Here is an 18,255-nt window from a genome sequence, read left to right as displayed (position 1 = left end):
ATATAGGGTGGGACAGAACATAGAGTAGGATAGGTATTAGGTAATCAATGAATTTGCATCAAATTTTGTTTAGCTCTTTTTTATGCCGACCAGACGCAAATAAAGTAACATGTGGCATTTGCTCTGATTTTCAACATCAACATCTCATTTTAGTCTGGGTTCTTCCATAATGTATATCTAGTGCACACTGCACATAGACTTCAGTTCAGCTTCCTATAAGTTTGCTTTCAGGTTATTTTATGGTTATTGAATGCTTTCATCAGCATTTATTCATGCTTTGTAGTTTGTTGTTTGTACCCTGGTTTGGTCATTGCTAGACTGTGGATGCTATTGCTGGTTGTTTTCAGTTTTGCATTTGAAATGTGCTTCCTTGATATATTTTTATATTTGGTTCTGTTTTAAAAGTTGTTTTGATAAATAGTGTATTGTTAACCTGAGTAAATGCACTTGGCATTGTGTTTTGCATCTAAAAAAATGAAAATAAATTTATAGGTTCTAAAGTCTGACCGCCAAATACCCGCCACACGACAAGTTTTGCTTCTCGAACCCGCCAAAAACCCTGCGGGTTTTGAAAACCCGCAAAAAGCGGGTTTGCGGGTTCAAAAAGGGCATCTCTATTGCATATCAGTCGATCCGTATCGTCGAGCTGAACACATCTAAGGCGTTTTCATCGCTCTAGCATGCCTCTATCAAAAGTTATTTGCGAAAAACTGTTAGATACCATTCATGACCTAAGATGACCTCAGGGCATAAACAGGGGTCACGGACACCATTTTCATGTTCAGTGTTTCTAAACCACTTGTAATTCAGTGTTTGGGAGTGTTTATAATGTCTTTCGTCCAAAGGAGGCGCATTTCAATTTTCTCCCATTGACTTATAATGGGGAGGTCGCAAAATTGACCTGACCTTAGGTCATCGATATCAAAATTTTGAGATATACATTTTGTACATGCTATTGCTCTTAGCAATCGCTGAAAGTTTCAAAGCGATCGGTCACTCGGTGTAGCTATGACAGACATTGAAACTTTTTATGAGGTGAGGTCACTTCAAGTGACCTGGTGACCTGACCTTGAATGACCTTGGTCTGAAATTTTCACAACATGTGTAGAATTGATGTATGATAAGGTGTACCAAAAACGGTGGCGCTCCGCGCCGCCGTTTTTGAGATATTCGCGAAAAACCGCAAGGGGGGGTGTTCAAACACCCCCCCAGCAGGGCGCGGGTTAAGCAGGTCGTATTTTTGTTGAAAACCCTACGGATGATATTGGTAAAACGTATTTCAGATATTCGATTCGGAAAAGAGATGTCGAGTTGCTTTTCGGCCCCACGTCGCCATCCTGGGTATTCTGTGATCGATTTGCCCCGTGTTTGGTTGGGCCCGCGCCGCGTGGTTCGGCGGTATTTTTGAGGGAGGAACGCAGGAACGCAGGAACGCTAACGCACCGAACGAAAAAAATTGAGGAACGCTATTCCAGGAACGCACTAACCGCGGCCGGAGGAACGCAGGAACGCTAACGCACTACCGAAAATCGAGGAACGCGCCCAGCTCTGCTTACGAGACACACTGATAGATAGCAGACACCACTGTAATGATATCGCGATGAAATCTAAGTAAAATGTCCATAATTTTACGGAAGCATTGACACACGTCACGTGTCATCTCTTCCATAATGGCGGCCTTACAGGCGGCGGCCATTTGCATTAATGATTAAACTGTATAAAATAAAGTTTTTCTTTTCTTTTTTGCTTAAGTCCACTTAAATCAATATTCCTTGTATAAATTTTGACATCTTAAAATTAATTCAAGAAAGTTGTAGGCCACTTTTGCTGAAAAATGAAGTACCAGAAAAACAGAGTTGTTCAATTATTTTCAATTAGTTTTTGAGCTATATCGGTTCCTCAACCTGGCGCAGCTGCGACATTGAAATGTTTTTAGATGTGTTCAGTTTTGAAACTGCTGTGTGCGAGTCAAGCCAAAAGCCAATTATATTTTATAATGTAACGGAAGTTGGCACAGATTCAGCACAGATTCAGCACAGCACAGATTCGGTAGGGGGAAAAAAGGCCCCGGTAGAGGGAAACCTTTATGACCCGTTTTCCCCTAGAAATGACGTCACAAAGAGGTAAAAATGGGTATCAATCGAAAGTTCTCGTTTACCCAGACACAGTCCTGCAGGAAAATTCCACTTTTTTCCCATAGGAAAGTTTTTACGGGAAAATCAAAATTTTGGGTCAATGGGGGGTCCCCCCGATTTCGTTCAAAATCGGCACACAGGTGCCCCACCACCAGCCGAGAAACTTTCCCCAAAACGGTCCCCGTTGCATTGACGTTTAAGGCCCTTAAAGCCCCGTAAACTCGTAAAAAAATCCGTAAATTCGCCCTTGTACGGCCAAAAACGGGGCGCTAGGGTAAAAATGGGTATCAATCGAAAGCTCTCGTTTACCCAGACACAGTCCTGCAGGAAAATTCCACTTTTTCCCCATAGGAAAGTTTTGACGGGAAAATCAAAATTTCGGGTCAATGGGGGGTCCCCCCCGATTTCGTTCAAAGACGGCACACAGGTGCCCCACCACTAGCCGAGAAACTTTCCCCAAAACGGTCCCCGTTGCATTGACGTTTAAGGCCCGTAAAGCCCCCTAGACTCGTAAAATATCCGTAAAATCACCTTTATACGGACAAAAAAGTGGTGCTATGGTAAAAATGGGTATCAATCGAAAGCTCTCGTTTACCCAGATACAGTCCTGCAGGAAAATTCCACTTTTTCCCCATAGGAAAGTTTTTACGGGAAAATCAAAATTTTGGGTCAATGGGGGGTCCCCCCCGATTTCGTTCAAAATCGGCACACAGGTGCCCCACCACCAGCCGAGAAACTTTCCCCAAAACGGTCCCCGTTGCATTGACGTTAAAGGCCCTTAAAGCCCCGTAAACTCGTAAAAAATCCGTAAATTCGCCCTTGTACGGCCAAAAACGGGGCGCTAGGGTAAAAATGGGTATCAATCGAAAGCTCTCGTTTACCCAGACACAGTCCTGCAGGAAAATTCCACTTTTTCCCAATAGGAAAGTTTTTACGGGAAAATCAAAATTTTGGGTCAATGGGGGGTCCCCCCCGATTTCGTTCAAAATCGGCACACAGGTGCCCCACCACCAGCCGAGAAACTTTCCCCAAAACGGTCCCCGTTGCATTGACGTTTAAGGCCCTTAAAGCCCCGTAAACTCGTAAAAAAATCCGTAAATTCGCCCTTGTACGGCCAAAAACGGGGCGCTAGGGTAAAAATGGGTATCAATCGAAAGCTCTCGTTTACCCAGACACAGTCCTGCAGGAAAATTCCACTTTTTCCCCATAGGAAAGTTTTTACGGGAAAATCAAAATTTTGGGTCAATGGGGGGTCCCCCCCGATTTCGTTCAAAATCGGCACACAGGTGCCCCACCACCAGCCGAGAACCTTTCCCCAAAACGGTCCCCGTTGCATTGACGTTAAAGGCCATTAAAGCCCCGTAAACTCGTAAAAAAATCCGTAAATTCGCCCTTGTACGGCCAAAAACGGGGCGCTAGGGTAAAAATGGGTATCAATCGAAAGCTCTCGTTTACCCAGACACAGTCCTGCAGGAAAATTCCACTTTTTCCCCATAGGAAAGTTTTTACGGGAAAATCAAAATTTCGGGTCAATGGGGGGTCCCCCCCGATTTCGTTCAAAATCGGCACACAGGTGCCCCACCACTAGCCGAGAAACTTTCCCCAAAACGGTCCCCGTTGCATTGACGTTAAAGGCCATTAAAGCCCCGTAAACTCGTAAAAAAATCCGTAAATTCGCCCTTGTACGGCCAAAAACGGGGCGCTAGGGTAAAAATGGGTATCAATCGAAAGCTCTCGTTTACCCAGACACAGTCCTGCAGGAAAATTCCACTTTTTCCCCATAGGAAAGTTTTTACGGGAAAATCAAAATTTCGGGTCAATGGGGGGTCCCCCCCGATTTCGTTCAAAATCGGCACACAGGTGCCCCACCACTAGCCGAGAAACTTTCCCCAAAACGGTCCCCGTTGCATTGACGTTTAAGGCCCGTAAAGCCCCCTAGACTCGTAAAATATCCGTAAAATCACCTTTATACGGACAAAAAAGTGGTGCTATGGTAAAAATGGGTATCAATCGAAAGCTCTCGTTTACCCAGATACAGTCCTGCAGGAAAATTCCACTTTTTCCCCATAGCAAAGTTTTTACGGGAAAATCAAAATTTTGGGTCAATGGGGGGGTCCCCCCCGATTTCGTTCAAAATCGGCACACAGGTGCCCCACCACCAGCCGAGAAACTTTCCCCAAAACGGTCCCCGTTGCATTGACGTTTAAGGCCCTTAAAGCCCCGTAAACTCGTAAAAAATCCGTAAATTCGCCCTTGTACGGCCAAAAACGGGGCGCTAGGGTAAAAATGGGTATCAATCGAAAGCTCTCGTTTACCCAGACACAGTCCTGCAGGAAAATTCCACTTTTTCCACATAGGAAAGTTTTTACGGGAAAATCAAAATTTCGGGTCAATAGGGGGTCCCCCCCGATTTCGTTCAAAATCGGCACACAGGTGCCCCACCACTAGCCGAGAAACTTTCCCCAAAACGGTCCCCGTTGCATTGACGTTTAAGGCCCGTAAAGCCCCCTAGACTCGTAAAATATCCGTAAAATCACCTTTATACGGACAAAAAAGTGGTGCTATGGTAAAAATGGGTATCAATCGAAAGCTCTCGTTTACCCAGACACAGTCCTGCAGGAAAATTCCACTTTTTCCCCATAGGAAAGTTTTTACGGGAAAATCAAAATTTCGGGTCAATGGGGGGTCCCCCCCGATTTCGTTCAAAATCGGCACACAGGTGCCCCACCACTAGCCGAGAAACTTTCCCCAAAACGGTCCCCGTTGCATTGACGTTTAAGGCCCGTAAAGCCCCCTAGACTCGTAAAATATCCGTAAAATCACCTTTGTACGGACAAAAAAGTGGTGCTATGGTAAAAATGGGTATCAATCGAAAGCTCTCGTTTACCCAGATACAGTCCTGCAGGAAAATTCCACTTTTTCCCCATAGGAAAGTTTTTACGGGAAAATCAAAATTTTGGGTCAATGGGGGGTCCCCCCGATTTCGTTCAAAATCGGCACACAGGTGCCCCACCACCAGCCGAGAAACTTTCCCCAAAACGGTCCCCGTTGCATTGACGTTTAAGGCCCTTAAAGCCCCGTAAACTCGTAAAAAATCCGTAAATTCGCCCTTGTACGGCCAAAAACGGGGCGCTAGGGTAAAAATGGGTATCAATCGAAAGCTCTCGTTTACCCAGACACAGTCCTGCAGGAAAATTCCACTTTTTCCCCATAGGAAAGTTTTTACGGGAAAATCAAAATTTTGGGTCAATGGGGGGTCCCCCCCGATTTCGTTCAAAATCGGCACACAGGTGCCCCACCACTAGCCGAGAAACTTTCCCCAAAACGGTCCCCGTTGCATTGACGTTTAAGGCCCGTAAAGCCCCCTGGACTCGTAAAATATCCGTAAAATCACCTTTGTACGGACAAAAAAGTGGTGCTATGGTAAAAATGGGTATCAATCGAAAGCTCTCGTTTACCCAGATACAGTCCTGCAGGAAAATTCCACTTTTTCCTCATAGGAAAGTTTTTACGGGAAAATCAAAATTTTGGGTCAATGGGGGGTCCCCCACGATTTCGTTCAAAATCGGCACACAGGTGCCCCACCACCAGCCGAGAAACTTTCCCCAAAACGGTCCCCGTTGCATTGACGTTTAAGGCCCTTAAAGCCCCGTAAACTCGTAAAAAATCCGTAAATTCGCCCTTGTACGGCCAAAAACGGGGCGCTAGGGTAAAAATGGGTATCAATCGAAAGCTCTCGTTTACCCAGACACAGTCCTGCAGGAAAATTCCACTTTTTCCCCATAGGAAAGTTTTTACGGGAAAATCAAAATTTCGGGTCAATGGGGGGTCCCCCCCCCCGATTTCGTTCAAAATCGGCACACAGGTGCCCCACCACTAGCCGAGAAACTTTCCCCAAAACGGTCCCGTTGCATTGACGTTTAAGGCCCGTAAAGCCCCCTAGACTCGTAAAATATCCGTAAAATCACCTTTGTACGGACAAAAAAGTGGTGCTATGGTAAAAATGGGTATCAATCGAAAGCTCTCGTTTACCCAGACACAGTCCTGCAGGAAAATTCCACTTTTTCCCCATAGGAAAGTTTTTACGGGAAAATCAAAATTTCGGGTCAATGGGGGGTCCCCCCCGATTTCGTTCAAAATCGGCACACAGGTGCCCCACCACCAGCCGAGAAACTTTCCCCAAAACGGTCCCCGTTGCATTGACGTTTAAGGCCCGTAAAGCCCCCTAGACTCGTAAAATATCCGTAAAATCGCCTTTGTACGGACAAAAAAGTGGTGCTATGGTAAAAATGGGTATCAATCGAAAGCTCTCGTTTACCCAGACACAGTCCTGCAGGAAAATTTCACTTTTTCCCCATAGGAAAGTTTTTACGGGAAAATCAAAATTTTGGGTCAATGGAGGGTCCCCCCGATTTCGTTCAAAATCGGCACACAGGTGCCCCACCACCAGCCGAGAAACTTTCCCTAAAACGGTCCCCGTTGCATTGACGTTTAAGGCCCGTAAAGCCCCCTAGACTCGTAAAATATCCGTAAAATCGCCTTTGTACGGACAAAAAAGTGGTGCTATGGTAAAAATGGGTATCAATCGAAAGCTAACGTTTACCCAGACACAGTCCTGCAGGAAAATTCCACTTTTTCCCCATAGGAAAGTTTTTACGGGAAAATCAAAATTTTGGGTCAATGGGGGGTCCCCCCCCCCCGATTTCGTTCAAAATCGGCACACAGGTGCCCCACCACCAGCCGAGAAACTTTCCCCAAAACGGTCCCCGTAACATTGACGTTTAAGGCCCGTAAAGCCCCCTAGACTCGTAAAATATCCGTAAAATCGCCTTTGTACGGACAAAAAAGTGGTGCTATGGTAAAAATGGGTATCAATCGAAAGCTCTCGTTTACCCAGACACAGTCCTGCAGGAAAATTCCACTTTTTCCCCATAGGAAAGTTTTTACGGGAAAATCAAAATTTTGGGTCAATGGGGGGTCCCCCCCGATTTCGTTCAAAATCGGCACACAGGTGCCCCACCACCAGCCGAGAAACTTTCCCTAAAACGGTCCCCGTTGCATTGACGTTTAAGGCCCGTAAAGCCCCCTAGACTCGTAAAATATCCGTAAAATCGCCTTTGTACGGACAAAAAAGTGGTGCTATGGTAAAAATGGGTATCAATCGAAAGCTCTCGTTTACCCAGACACAGTCCTGCAGGAAAATTCCACTTTTTCCCAATAGGAAAGTTTTTACGGGAAAATCAAAATTTTGGGTCAATGGGGGGTCCCCCCCGATTTCGTTCAAAATCGGCACACAGGTGCCCCAACACCAGCCGAGAAACTTTCCCCAAAACGGTCCCCGTTGCATTGACGTTTAAGGCCCGTAAAGCCCCCTAGACTCGTAAAATATCCGTAAAATCGCCTTTGTACGGACAAAAAAGTGGTGCTATGGTAAAAATGGGTATCAATCGAAAGCTCTCGTTTACCCAGACACAGTCCTGCAGGAAAATTCCACTTTTTCCCAATAGGAAAGTTTTTACGGGAAAATCAAAATTTTGGGTCAATGGGGGGTCCCCCCCCCGATTTCGTTCAAAATCGGCACACAGGTGCCCCAACACCAGCCGAGAAACTTTCCCCAAAACGGTCCCCGTTGCATTGACGTTTAAGGCCGGTAAAGCCCCCTAGACTCGTAAAATATCCGTAAAATCGCCTTTGTACGGACAAAAAAGTGGTGCTATGGTAAAAATGGGTATCAATCGAAAGCTCTCGTTTACCCAGACACAGTCCTGCAGGAAAATTCCACTTTTCCCCATAGGAAAGTTTTTACGGGAAAATCAAAATTTTGGGTCAATGGGGGGTCCCCCCCCCCCGATTTCGTTCAAAATCGGCACACAGGTGCCCCACCACCAGCCGAGAAACTTTCCCCAAAACGGTCCCCGTTGCATTGACGTTTAAGGCCCGTAAAGCCCCCTAGACTCGTAAAATATCCGTAAAATCGCCTTTGTACGGACAAAAAAGTGGTGCTATGGTAAAAATGGGTATCAATCGAAAGCTCTCGTTTACCCAGACACAGTCCTTCAGGAAAATTCCACTTTTTCCCCATAGGAAAGTTTTTACGGGAAAATCAAAATTTTGGGTCAATGGGGGGTCCCCCCGATTTCGTTCAAAATCGGCACACAGGTGCCGATATTTTACGGATTTATTTTAAGGATTTTACGGATATTTTACGAGTCTAGGGGGCTTTACGGGCCTTAAACGTCAATGCAACGGGGACCGTTTTGAGGAAAGTTTCTCGGCTGGTGGTGGGGCACCTGTGTGCCGATTTTGAACGAAATCGGGGGGGACCCCCCATTGACCCAAAATTTTGATTTTCCCGTAAAAACTTTCCTATGGGGAAAATGTGGAATTTTCCTGCAGGACTGTGTCTGGGTAAACGAGAGCTTTCGATTGATACCCATTTTTACCATAGCACCACTTTTTTGTCCGTACAAAGGCGATTTTACGGATATTTTACGAGTCTAGGGGGCTTTACGGGCCTTAAACGTCAATGCAACGGGGACCGTTTTGGGGAAAGTTTCTCGGCTGGTGGTGGGGCACCTGTGTGCCGATTTTGAACGAAATCGGGGGGGACCCCCCATTGACCCAAAATTTTGATTTTCCCGTAAAAACTTTCCTATGGGGAAAAAGTCGAATTTTCCTGCAGGACTGTGTCTGGGTAAACGAGAGCTTTCGGTTGATACCCATTGTTACCATAGCACCACTTTTTTTGTCCGTACAAAGGCGATTTTACGGATATTTTACGAGTCTAGGGGACTTACGGGCCTTAAACGTCAATGCAACGGGGACCGTTTTGGGGAAAGTTTCTCGGCTGGTGGTGGGGCACCTGTGTGCCGATTTTGAACGAAATCGGGGGGGACCCCCATTGACCCAAAATTTTGATTTTCCCGTAAAAACTTTCCTATGGGGAAAAAGTGAATTTTTCCTGCAGGACTGTGTCTGGGTAAACGAGAGCTTTCGATTGATACCTATTTTTACCATAGCACCACTTTTTTGTCCGTACAAAGGCGATTTTACGGATATTTTACGAGTCTAGGGGGCTTTACGGGCCTTAAACGTCAATGCAACGGCGACCGTTTTGGGGAAAGTTTCTCGGCTGGTGGTGGGGCACCTGTGTGCCGATTTTGAACGAAATCGGGGGGGACCCCCCATTGACCCAAAATTTTGATTTTCCCGTAAAAACTTTCCTATGGGGAAAAAGTGAAATTTTCCTGCAGGACTGTGTCTGGGTAAACGAGAGCTTTCGATTGATACCCATTTTTACCATAGCACCACTTTTTTGTCCGTACAAAGGCGATTTTACGGATATTTTACGAGTCTAGGGGGCTTTACGGGCCTTAAACGTCAATGCAACGGGGACCGTTTTGGGGAAAGTTTCTCGGCTGGTGGTGGGGCACCTGTGTGCCGATTTTGAACGAAATCGGGGGGGACCCCCCATTGACCCAAAATTTTGATTTTCCCGTAAAAACTTTCCTATGGGGAAAAAGTCGAATTTTCCTGCAGGACTGTGTCTGGGTAAACGAGAGCTTTCGATTGATACCCATTTTTACCATAGCACCACTTTTTTGTCCGTACAAAGGCGATTTTACGGATATTTTACGAGTCTAGGGGGCTTTACGGGCCTTAAACGTCAATGCAACGGGGACCGTTTTGGGGAAAGTTTCTCGGCTGGTGGTGGGGCACCTGTGTGCCGATTTTGAACGAAATCGGGGGGACCCCCCATTGACCCAAAATTTTGATTTTCCCGTAAAAACTTTCCTATGGGGAAAATGTGGAATTTTCCTGCAGGACTGTGTCTGGGTAAACAAGAGCTTTCGATTGATACCCATTTTTACCATAGCACCACTTTTTTGTCCGTACAAAGGCGATTTTACGGATATTTTACGAGTCTAGGGGGCTTTACGGGCCTTAAACGTCAATGCAACGGGACCGTTTTGGGGAAAGTTTCTCGGCTGGTGGTGGGGCACCTGTGTGCCGATTTTGAACGAAATCGGGGGGGACCCCTCATTGACCCAAAATTTTGATTTTCCCGTAAAAACTTTCCTATGGGGAAAAAGTCGAATTTTCCTGCAGGACTGTGTCTGGGTAAACGAGAGCTTTCGATTGATACCCATTTTTACCATAGCACCACTTTTTTGTCCGTACAAAGGCGATTTTATGGATATTTTACGAGTCTAAGGGGCTTTACGGGCCTTAAACGTCAATGCAACGGGGGCCGTTTTGGGGAAAGTTTCTCGGCTGAAGGTTGGGCACCTGTGTGCCGATTTTGAACGAAATCGGGGGGGGGGACCCCCCATTGACCCAAAATTTTGATTTTCCCGTAAAAACTTTCCTATGGGGAAAAAGTCGAATTTTCCTGCAGGACTGTGTCTGGGTAAACGAGAGCTTTCGGTTGATACCCATTGTTACCATAGCACCACTTTTTTTGTCCGTACAAAGGCGATTTTACGGATATTTTACGAGTCTAGGGGACTTTACGGGCCTTAAACGTCAATGCAACGGGGACCGTTTTGGGGAAAGTTTCTCGGCTGGTGGTGGGGCACCTGTGTGCCGATTTTGAACGAAATCGGGGGGGACCCCCATTGACCCAAAATTTTGATTTTCCCGTAAAAACTTTCCTATGGGGAAAAAGTCGAATTTTCCTGCAGGACTGTGTCTGGGTAAACGAGAGCTTTCGATTGATACCCATTTTTACCATAGCACCACTTTTTTGTCCGTACAAAGGCGATTTTACGGATATTTTACGAGTCTAAGGGGCTTTACGGGCCTTAAACGTCAATGCAACGGGGACCGTTTTGGGGAAAGTTTCTCGGCTGGTGGTGGGGCACCTGTGTGCCGATTTTGAACGAAATCGGGGGCGACCCCCAATTGACCCAAAATTTTGATTTTCCCGTAACAACTTTCCTATGGGGAAAAAGTCGAATTTTCCTGCAGGACTGTGTCTGGGTAAACGAGAGCTTTCGATTGATACCCATTTTTACCATAGCACCACTTTTTTGTCCGTACAAAGGCGATTTTACGGATATTTTAAGAGTCTAAGGGGCTTTACGGGCCTTAAACGTCAATGCAACGGGACCGTTTTGGGGAAAGTTTCTCGGCTGGTGGTGGGGCACCTGTGTGCCGATTTTGAACGAAATCGGGGGGGGACCCCCCATTGACCCAAAATTTTGATTTTCCCGTAAAAACTTTCCTATGGGGAAAAAGTCGAATTTTCCTGCAGGACTGTGTCTGGGTAAACGAGGGCTTTCGATTGATACCCATTTTTACCATAGCACCACTTTTTTGTCCGTACAAAGGCGATTTTACGGATATTTTACGAGTCTAGGGGGCTTTACGGGCCTTAAACGTCAATGCAACGGGGACCGTTTTGGGGAAAGTTTCTCGGCTGGTGGTGGGGCACCTGTGTGCCGATTTTGAACGAAATCGGGGGGGACCCCCAATTGACCCAAAATTTTGATTTTCCCGTAAAAACTTTCCTATGGGGAAAAAGTCGAATTTTCCTGCAGGACTGTGTCTGGGTAAACGAGAGCTTTCGATTGATACCCATTTTTACCATAGCACCACTTTTTTGTCCGTACAAAGGCGATTTTACGGATATTTTACGAGTCTAAGGGGCTTTACGGGCCTTAAACGTCAATGCAACGGGGACCGTTTTGGGGAAAGTTTCTCGGCTGGTGGTGGGGCACCTGTGTGCCGATTTTGAACGAAATCGGGGGGGACCCCCATTGACCCAAAATTTTGATTTTCCCGTAAAAACTTTCCTATGGGGAAAAAGTGGAATTTTCCTGCAGGACTGTGTCTGGGTAAACGAGAGCTTTCGATTGATACCCATTTTAACCATAGCACCACTTTTTTGTCCGTACAAAGGCGATTTTACGGATATTTTACGAGTCTAGGGGGCTTTACGGGCCTTAAACGTCAATGCAACGGGGACCGTTTTGGGGAAAGTTTCTCGGCTGGTGGTGGGGCACCTGTGTGCCGATTTTGAACGAAATCGGGGGGGACCCCCCATTGACCCAAAATTTTGATTTTCCCGTAAAAACTTTCCTATGGGGAAAAAGTGAAATTTTCCTGCAGGACTGTGTCTGGGTAAACGAGAGCTTTCGATTGATACACATTTTTACCTCTTTGTGACGTCATTTCTAGGGGAAACCGGGTCATAAAGGTTTCCCTCTACCGGGGCCTTTTTTCCCCCTACCGAATCTGTGCTGTGCTGAATCTGTGCTGAATCTGTGCCAACTTCCGTTACATTATTTTATAAGTGCTCATGATTAAATTGCTAGCGATCTGTATCTGTTGAGAGAGCAGGAAAGAGAACACTAATTGAAGAAAATAAATTATCCACAGGATCATGACAGCATCGCTCACTACAAGGCTTTTTGAAGTTGAGCGAAGTTGAAGATTTGTGGGGTGATGCGGGTGATGATGAAGTGACAAATGCTGCCTTAAATATTAGATGATAATGGTGAAGCTAGTGCTGTATTAAACAGGGTTTTGGATAATGTAATTGCATTGCAGTAAAATGGAGAGGAAGACAAGGTCAAGATCAATCACAGACTCCTCAAAACAAGTCAAATTTGTTGCTAATAAATGCTTTGGAAATTTTGAGAAAGGTAGTTTAAGCATGTTTTCCAGCATACAGTGAGTTCAACATTAATTCATGTTTATGTCTTGCACATTGGCTTTCTTTGTAGGATAATTATCCTCATGGTATTGGAATTTGCTAACACTGATAAGTTGCCATTTAACATTGGTAGACTGATGTATTTGATATTACAGTTGATGTGTTTGCCCATTTGTTAGGACATCATGCATTTGGGAGAAATATGTCATGATTGCCATTTTTCTTCATCCAGTGTCATTTAGCAAAATCAAATTTGAGTTCAGAAGGTTTATCAAAAATGCTTTCAAATATTTTATGACAGTAGTTGATTTTCATGATACCGACAAAATACCAAATGCTTTTGGTATATAATACCGAATACCGAATCGGTATTGGTTCGGTATCGGTATACCGAAATTTTGGTAACCGATTGACACCACTAGTGTAGACCCCACTGGGGTAACCGTTTGGCAGTTCGCTGCAGTCTCGTGGCCGGGTGGTCGCATTCTGCTGTATCTCTGCCAGCTCTTCCAGTCGTGTGCTAAACGAGTCCAGCCCGGTGGTAACCGAGTCCAGCGCAGTGTCGACCTCAGACTGCAGATGTCTGAGACTGCTGTTGGACGAAGTAAGCTGAGAGCCGAGCTCCGCCTCCATTGAGTTGAGTTGAGACGTGACTGGCTGAAGCTGAGATTCCAATGTCTTCTGAGTAGAATCGAGCCGGGCATTGACAGACAGACTTTGAGACTCCAGAGCATCTTGCATGGAATCAAGCCAGGCAGTGATGAGCTGAAATTGAGACTCTATGGCCTCCTGGATGGAATCAAGCCGTGCATTAGTTGACTTAGATTGAGAGTCAAACGTAGCTTGAACAGCATCAAGTCGAGCACTGGCCGATTCTGCCTGAGCGTCCTGGCTGCTTAACCTTCCCAAGATGTCGCTCAGCAGCCCGCGCTGGCTGCGGAGCTCGACGGAGATGGGGTCCACGGCCTCTCTCACCGCACGGTTGACGAGCGCCAGCAGATCATCCAGCGCGTCGTTGGTGCCAGCACCGGCGTCGTCGGCTAGCGCGCACGGGAAGACGGCGCAGAGCACCGCCAGCAGGCAGACGGAACTGCTGAGGGGTCGGGCAGCCATGCTGCACTGGACAGCCCGGCAGTAGGTGGGCCGGGGTGCACCGTCCGCCTCCGAGCCGGGGAGCTAACTGCCGACCGGCGCGGCGGCTCGACCCGGTCGGAGAACATCTCTCCCCGGCATCCCGGTATATGCTGTTCGGCCCTGGCATGCAAAGGAGTGGCTCCGTGGGCGGCCTGCTCTCGATATGTTTACATTCCAAACGGCTGCAGGACGGCGAAATGCCTGATTATTCGGTAAACGACTGGCCAAGCCAGTTTGTTGACCACCATCAATACTTTTTTCATAGCTCCATTTTATTGATGGGAAGCAGACGGCAAACTCGATAACACTAAAACCGTCAATACAGTCAGTAGATGTAGAATATTTACTTTGTATCTTGCCTGTCAGTGCTTCAAGTATTCATAGAAATGCTCTCGAACGTATAGGAAGTTATAGTATGCATACGCGGCAGACACGTACATCAATAAGTTTACGTTTTAAGTAATTCTGTTCTTTAGTTTTGCCAGACTAACTAAAGCAGCAATCATCATTTTTTCAGCAACTCAGCTGTGTTCGATCCTGTATCTCATTCTGTGCTCCCACTTGCTGGTTAAAACAAAAAGAGTTGGCTCCTTAACTTTACCCATCAAGATGCAATTCTGCTTCAATTCAATTTGTTCCACACCCGGTGTGCTTATCATCTAATGTCCGCGGATGCAAGCTAAGTGCACATTTATTTAATTTGCTCAGTCCTTTCGACCCTTTTATCCAGTTGGAAAGCCGCATCGCTATTCTGTCACTTTCCCACCAGAGAGACCTACACAATACCTTCCGCAGTGATAACCCTCCCCTTCACCTATCCAGTGAACTCCCCCCCCCCCCCGCCTCACCCCTGACCTACTAACCTGTACGATATGTGGCAGGGCGTCAAACAGGTCTGCCAGCCGAGTGAAGCCGTAGTCGGAGACCCGACACTGGCGACCAAAGTGATGATGGTAGGCCGGGATGAACCTGTGACACCGAGACAACATAGAGCCAATGTCATTCAGTGACACGGCGAGACTTCAATACGAATTGGACCATATTCATATGGTCGATACGATTCGATGAGGCTGATATACAATATATGTAGATGTAGCAAATGAGTGGAATTTACAAAACCGGTCTCATTACACCCAGTCTCGTTACACCGTAAAAGGCGACAGGACAACTTCTATTTCAACATTTGGATGCAGTACCATACCAAGAGTGGTAGTCGTGTTCTCACTTCCCACCTACTGGTTCACAAACGAGCTCATTTATAGGCAGTTTGACTTTTGGTGCCCGAACGCTCATCATTACCCGCCCACCAGTTCCCCGTTTTATCACGCACCTGTTGAAGGGCATCCTGGCGCGCGGCGCCGCCCGCAGCAGGTCCACCACCTCGCGGGAGAACATGACCACCTTCTGCTGCAGGGCCGGGTTCACCGGCGCCGGCTCCTCTGAGATAGAACGGCGGCAGGGCGACAGAGGTGGTCAATGGTCATATTACGGTCACAATGGTAACATGGTTGTAACTAGTCACACAGCCAAAATGTGTAACAAGACCCATAAAATACAGTCAAATTATAAGGCCTGTACACATTCAGCTGTTGTGCTGTTGTCAGCTGAAATAGGCTCCGCCCACCGCTTCTGGCTGACGGAACTGTATACATTTGGCTGATGAGAAATGTCAGCACTGGCTGGCTGTTTACAAATATGGCGTTGTAAACAAATATTTCGTCTCATCTTCATGTTCTTTATTAATACAATACTTAAGCAGTTAGATATATTATCAAAATATTTACAGACAATGTGCGAAAGTAATAAGTATTTTTCTTGTATCGACAATTAATTATGAAACCAAATATATGTGAATAGCGCCAACATGGTGTCCAAATTTCATTTATCTGCAGTGCTCAATAAAAATCTGGCACGTGATTTGCTTTCATGCGCCACTACCAGTGTCTAAATGCGTCATTTATGGCTTTTGCTGACGGCTCGGCATCTCTGCACTTGCTTTCTCGTAGCAGCACAGCCCGTCAGCCCATGCTGCCGGCAGCAGAGAGGTGACGTCATGTTGCAAGTGCAACATAACGTCATCAATTTTTCAGCCAATAGTGTGAGTGATTTTCGGCTGACAACAGCACAGCAGCTGAATGTGTACAGGCCTATAAAATAAAACCTAAATATGTCACACGACAAAAGTTAGGTAGACACGGCCGAAATACGGATCCCGGAAAAAATATGAAAGATGGGTCATGTTTGTTTATTGGGGCTTTGGGCGCGCCGACTACAAGGTCATTAAAGATGGGTCAGGGGTGCAATGCATACCATACGTCCACGTGTAATAGAGGCTAGACTTTTTCGCTCCTTCCACATAGGCAAGATCTCGCACAAACAGCTCAAGAGGCGAAACTCGAAGGGCGTACACCATCTTAAACTCTCAAAAGCACTAGCATACAACCAGCCCCCAAACAAAACAACGTATCTCTCCCACCCCTCCACTCACCTTCGGGCGCATCTCGTGCCCACACGACCGCCTTGTCCTGACTGCGAGTCACCACCCGCACCTCAGGCAGCCACGTCAGCAGGTGCTCCAGGCAGACTGCGTTCGGTTCCAGACGCAGGCGGGACAGGCCCGGGTCGTGAAACTCCGCAGAGTAACAGTCCAGCAGGCTGTGGGGGCAGAGGGGAGCGTCAAAGGTCAGGTTAGGTCAATGATCAGGGGATAGGCTTGGTCGTGAAACTCGGCAGAGTAACAGTCCAGCAGATTGTAAGGAGGGGCAGCGGTCAGTATTCACGGGTTACGGGCAACGGGCCAGGTTCGAGAAATATTTGTGCTATCAATGCAGCTAGTTACAGGCTTTTAAAGGCCAGACTGGGTAAGTGTAAATGGATGAGATGATGTGTAAACAATGCAGCAGGTTTCTCAACTGGTGAATGAATCTAGTCTGAGCACCACGTTATCCAAATTTTCAGAAGTGACAGAATGCGATGCAACAATGCAGCACATCATCCGAGGAAGTCGCTGCTCAATCATGTTATAACCTAATTCACCTCAGCCTCTACCTTCGCTTCCAGTCATTCCATCGCCCTTCTCAGACCTTTTACCGCTATCCTCCAGCCACGTAATCTCCCAGTCCCAGCCCTCAACCTCCGGCCTCCTCCCCCTCCCCCCACACACACAAACACATGCCTGGACAACAAGCACACATACCTGGACAGGAAGAGCACGCCATCATGCGAGTTCAACAGTCGGTAGATGATGGGTTCTAGTTCCTCCAGCTGAATCTCACTGTTGGGAAGGACGCTTGGATCGTCTCGCTCGGCCCAGCCGACGGTGGCGCCGCGCTGCGGCGGGTGCCGCAAACAGGCGGAGCCGGCTGCCGGCCTACCCGACACGCCCTGTCGAACATACCAGTATTGAAGTAATTGTTACAGCAGAAAATATAGGTGAAAATTGAAATGATGTTGGCCCCGACGACGCATGAAGTGATCATTGCACAAAAACCTATCGCACTGGGCAGGTAAAAGCACACAAGAAAACAGTTATAGCTACAGGTATTCTAACGACATCGCTATCATCTGAACGGTAACATCTGATATAACATCTGCCTTTTAACCTAATTGAATCACTGACTGTCTCCCCACCCGTAGCACTGACCAGGTCCTGTGTTTTCAGTGCCGGGTTCAGCTGGATCACCCGACCGCTGCTGCTGTCCACCACTGTGATTGTTTCCCGCATCCTGTCGGTACATACCACGTCAGTCTTATCAGTCAGTCACTCCCAATATTTTAGCGAAGTGAGACGATTGTTTGAGTTAACTGGGCCTGTCGTCCGGTAAACAAAGTGCATGACAAATCTGTTAGTGGCATCACTGGTCATGTTCGACTGAGAGTTTTCGGAATTAACGAAAGCCTGAAGATGCAGCATTCACTCGTGCGGAGGCGGAGACCGTCTCAAAACTGGCCTTATTTGCTTTTCAAAAAAAAAAAACTAAAGAAAGCATAAATGCCGTTCTTGAAAAATATCAAAGAGATCGAAGCTATCTTCCATATTTCTGTATGTAAAATCCATTTAAAACCACATTGAAATATAGGCTGTAGCTTGAATGTTACGAGCAACGTGTATAAAAGGACGGGAACAATCATAAACAGCCACGTATTAGTCACAAGAAAGCAGAGAGGCGCCTGAAAAGCAAAGCTTGTAATAGGCAGCAAAAGAGCAAGGATCCCTGCCACCATACGGCAGCGAGAGACAGTCACCCAAGTCAGCAACAGCTGAAGTCCTGTGAAACACAAATCGAGCATCTGCAAAGCTACGGATTAGCACCAAGCTCTAAAACC

General features: G+C 46.7%; 1 protein-coding gene across 2 annotated transcripts in view; it reads right to left on the bottom strand.

Moving 5' to 3' along the window:
* Nucleotides 1-18,255, bottom strand: part of LOC122375215 (meiosis regulator and mRNA stability factor 1-like) — a 54,270-nt gene that overhangs the window by 18,821 nt on the left and 17,194 nt on the right. For both annotated transcript variants that reach the window (XM_043354478.1, XM_043354479.1), the window contains exons 13-17: nt 17,573-17,654; nt 17,126-17,313; nt 16,418-16,584; nt 15,260-15,368; nt 14,793-14,898 (exon numbers count right to left, since the gene is read on the bottom strand). In XM_043354478.1, the coding sequence (XP_043210413.1) occupies nt 14,793-14,898; nt 15,260-15,368; nt 16,418-16,584; nt 17,126-17,313; nt 17,573-17,654 (652 nt within the window). The remainder of the gene's footprint in view (nt 1-14,792; nt 14,899-15,259; nt 15,369-16,417; nt 16,585-17,125; nt 17,314-17,572; nt 17,655-18,255) is intronic.

The sequence above is a fragment of the Amphibalanus amphitrite genome, unplaced genomic scaffold (assembly GCF_019059575.1).
Source record: "Amphibalanus amphitrite isolate SeventyFive unplaced genomic scaffold, NRLGWU_Aamphi_draft 001797F_arrow, whole genome shotgun sequence".
NCBI classification, from domain to species: Eukaryota; Metazoa; Arthropoda; class Thecostraca; order Balanomorpha; family Balanidae; genus Amphibalanus; species Amphibalanus amphitrite.
Note: the sequence above shows the minus strand (reverse complement) of the source record. Positions and strands in the feature narration are given on the sequence as shown.